The 1795-nt window shown below is 40.9% G+C and overlaps 1 protein-coding gene across 1 annotated transcript; it reads right to left on the bottom strand.

Moving 5' to 3' along the window:
* Positions 1-602: 602 nt before the first annotated feature.
* Positions 603-1577, bottom strand: LOC134586170 (olfactory receptor 52K2-like). The gene has a single exon (XM_063441675.1). The coding sequence runs from the start codon at positions 1575-1577 to the stop codon at positions 603-605; it is 975 nt and encodes a 324-aa protein (XP_063297745.1).
* Between the last annotated feature and the right edge of the window lie 218 nt (positions 1578-1795).

Here is a 1795-nt window from a genome sequence, read left to right as displayed (position 1 = left end):
GGTTGCCTAGACAAATATACCCGGGAATGGGAGTGTTGGCTGTAAAGTAGGGAAGACAAGAAAATGGCAAACGGCATACATTGAAAAACAAGGTTCAGAGGAGGGAACGCTAGGTTGCTGAGATGCTAATGTTAGTAATCAATGGAATGTACCCAGGGCATCCCCTTCCCCATCCCTTTTCTCTTCTGTACCCATCCCTTTCCCAGTTAGAAAATTCTGACAAGCAATGTCAATACGGTATGCATCACATTTATTGCCACCCAACAATGAATGGCCTTCTGTACAGGCGCAAAAGTTAATTCGAAGACGTCTCTACGTACTGTCTGCGCAGATGTACTGTATTGTACTGTGAAATGTTTATCGTGATATGTGATGTAAATTTTGCTCAATAAAAACGATAAATGAGAAAAAAAGCTGTTGACATTTTTGACCCATACCCATGAGTGTCGGTGTCTTATTGGGTGGGCTGGGTTCAGGTTCACGGATCCATCCCCTGCCCATATGGCGACTATGCACCTGTCATGAACATTACTTTGCGTAAGAATGCATAGACAGCAAGTGTGAATAAAATATAATATATTGTATAAAGTGGAGTATGAAGGCTAATATGAAGAACCAAGATCATTTACCTTTTCTCTGTTTTTAAACACAAACAGTTTCATTACCCTGTTTTGAATCTGTTTTGTTTTCACACCATAAATAATGGGGTTAATTAGAGGAGGTAGTATGAGGTAGACACTGGCCAACAAGACATGGATGTAGATAGGAACATTTCTCCCAAACCTCTGCACCACTGAAGAGAGAACAACTGTGACATAGAATACAAGTATGGCACAAATATGGGAGGCACATGTACTAAGAGCCTTGAGTCTGGATTCTTTGGTGGACAACTTAAAGACAGCAGAAAGAATCAGTGCATAGGACAATATTATCAGCATTAAATCCAAAGCCACAATAAAAAGAGCAACGACCAGTCCATAGAGACTATTCATTGTGGTATCTGAACAGGACAGCTTCACTACAGCCATGTGGTCACAGAAAGCGTGATGGATGATGTTTTCCTTACATAAAGTTAACCTCTTAAATAAAATGGGCAAAGGTAGAACGGCCCCCACTGCTCTGCCCAGAAATCCCAAACCTATATAGACAACAAGCTGTTTGGTAAGCAAGGATGTGTATCTCAATGGGATACAGATTGCGAGGTAGCGGTCAAAAGCCATGGCTAGAAGAATTGAAGACTCCATGGTGGCAAACGAGTGAACAAAGAACATTTGGGTGAGGCAAGCTTCGTAGTAAATCTCTTGGGAGTTGAACCAGAGGATTGATATCATTTTGGGTATGGTTGAGCTGGAAAGCACCAAGTCAATAGAAGACAACATACACAAAAATAAGTACATGGGCTCATGGAGGCTTTGCTCGATCTTGATGATGAAGAGAAGAGTAAAATTTCCCATAAGTGATATCACATAAGCTACGAAGAAGACCAAACCGATATAAACATAGAATTCTTCCAGTCCAGGAACTCCAAGTAGGATAAATGACACATGATGGGAAATGGAAACATTTTGCAAAGGCATTTGGTGAATTTGCTTTGTTCTAGACTCTAACTCTTTTCCACCTAATTAGAAAAAGAAACACAATGATCATATCACTAGATGATGCAGCCAAAGCTAGTCAGTCATCACATAAAGAAAGGGCTTTTCACTGCACTAAATTATGACCGGAGGGACAAAATATGGGTAAAGGGACACTAAAGTTGTAAGCTCATCGAGCAGGGCCCTCAACCCCCTCTGTT

Source organism: Pelobates fuscus, chromosome 1, assembly GCF_036172605.1.
Source record: "Pelobates fuscus isolate aPelFus1 chromosome 1, aPelFus1.pri, whole genome shotgun sequence".
NCBI lineage: Eukaryota > Metazoa > Chordata > Amphibia > Anura > Pelobatidae > Pelobates > Pelobates fuscus.
The sequence above is the reverse complement of the archived record's forward strand: the minus strand, read 5'-3'. Positions and strand labels throughout refer to the sequence as shown.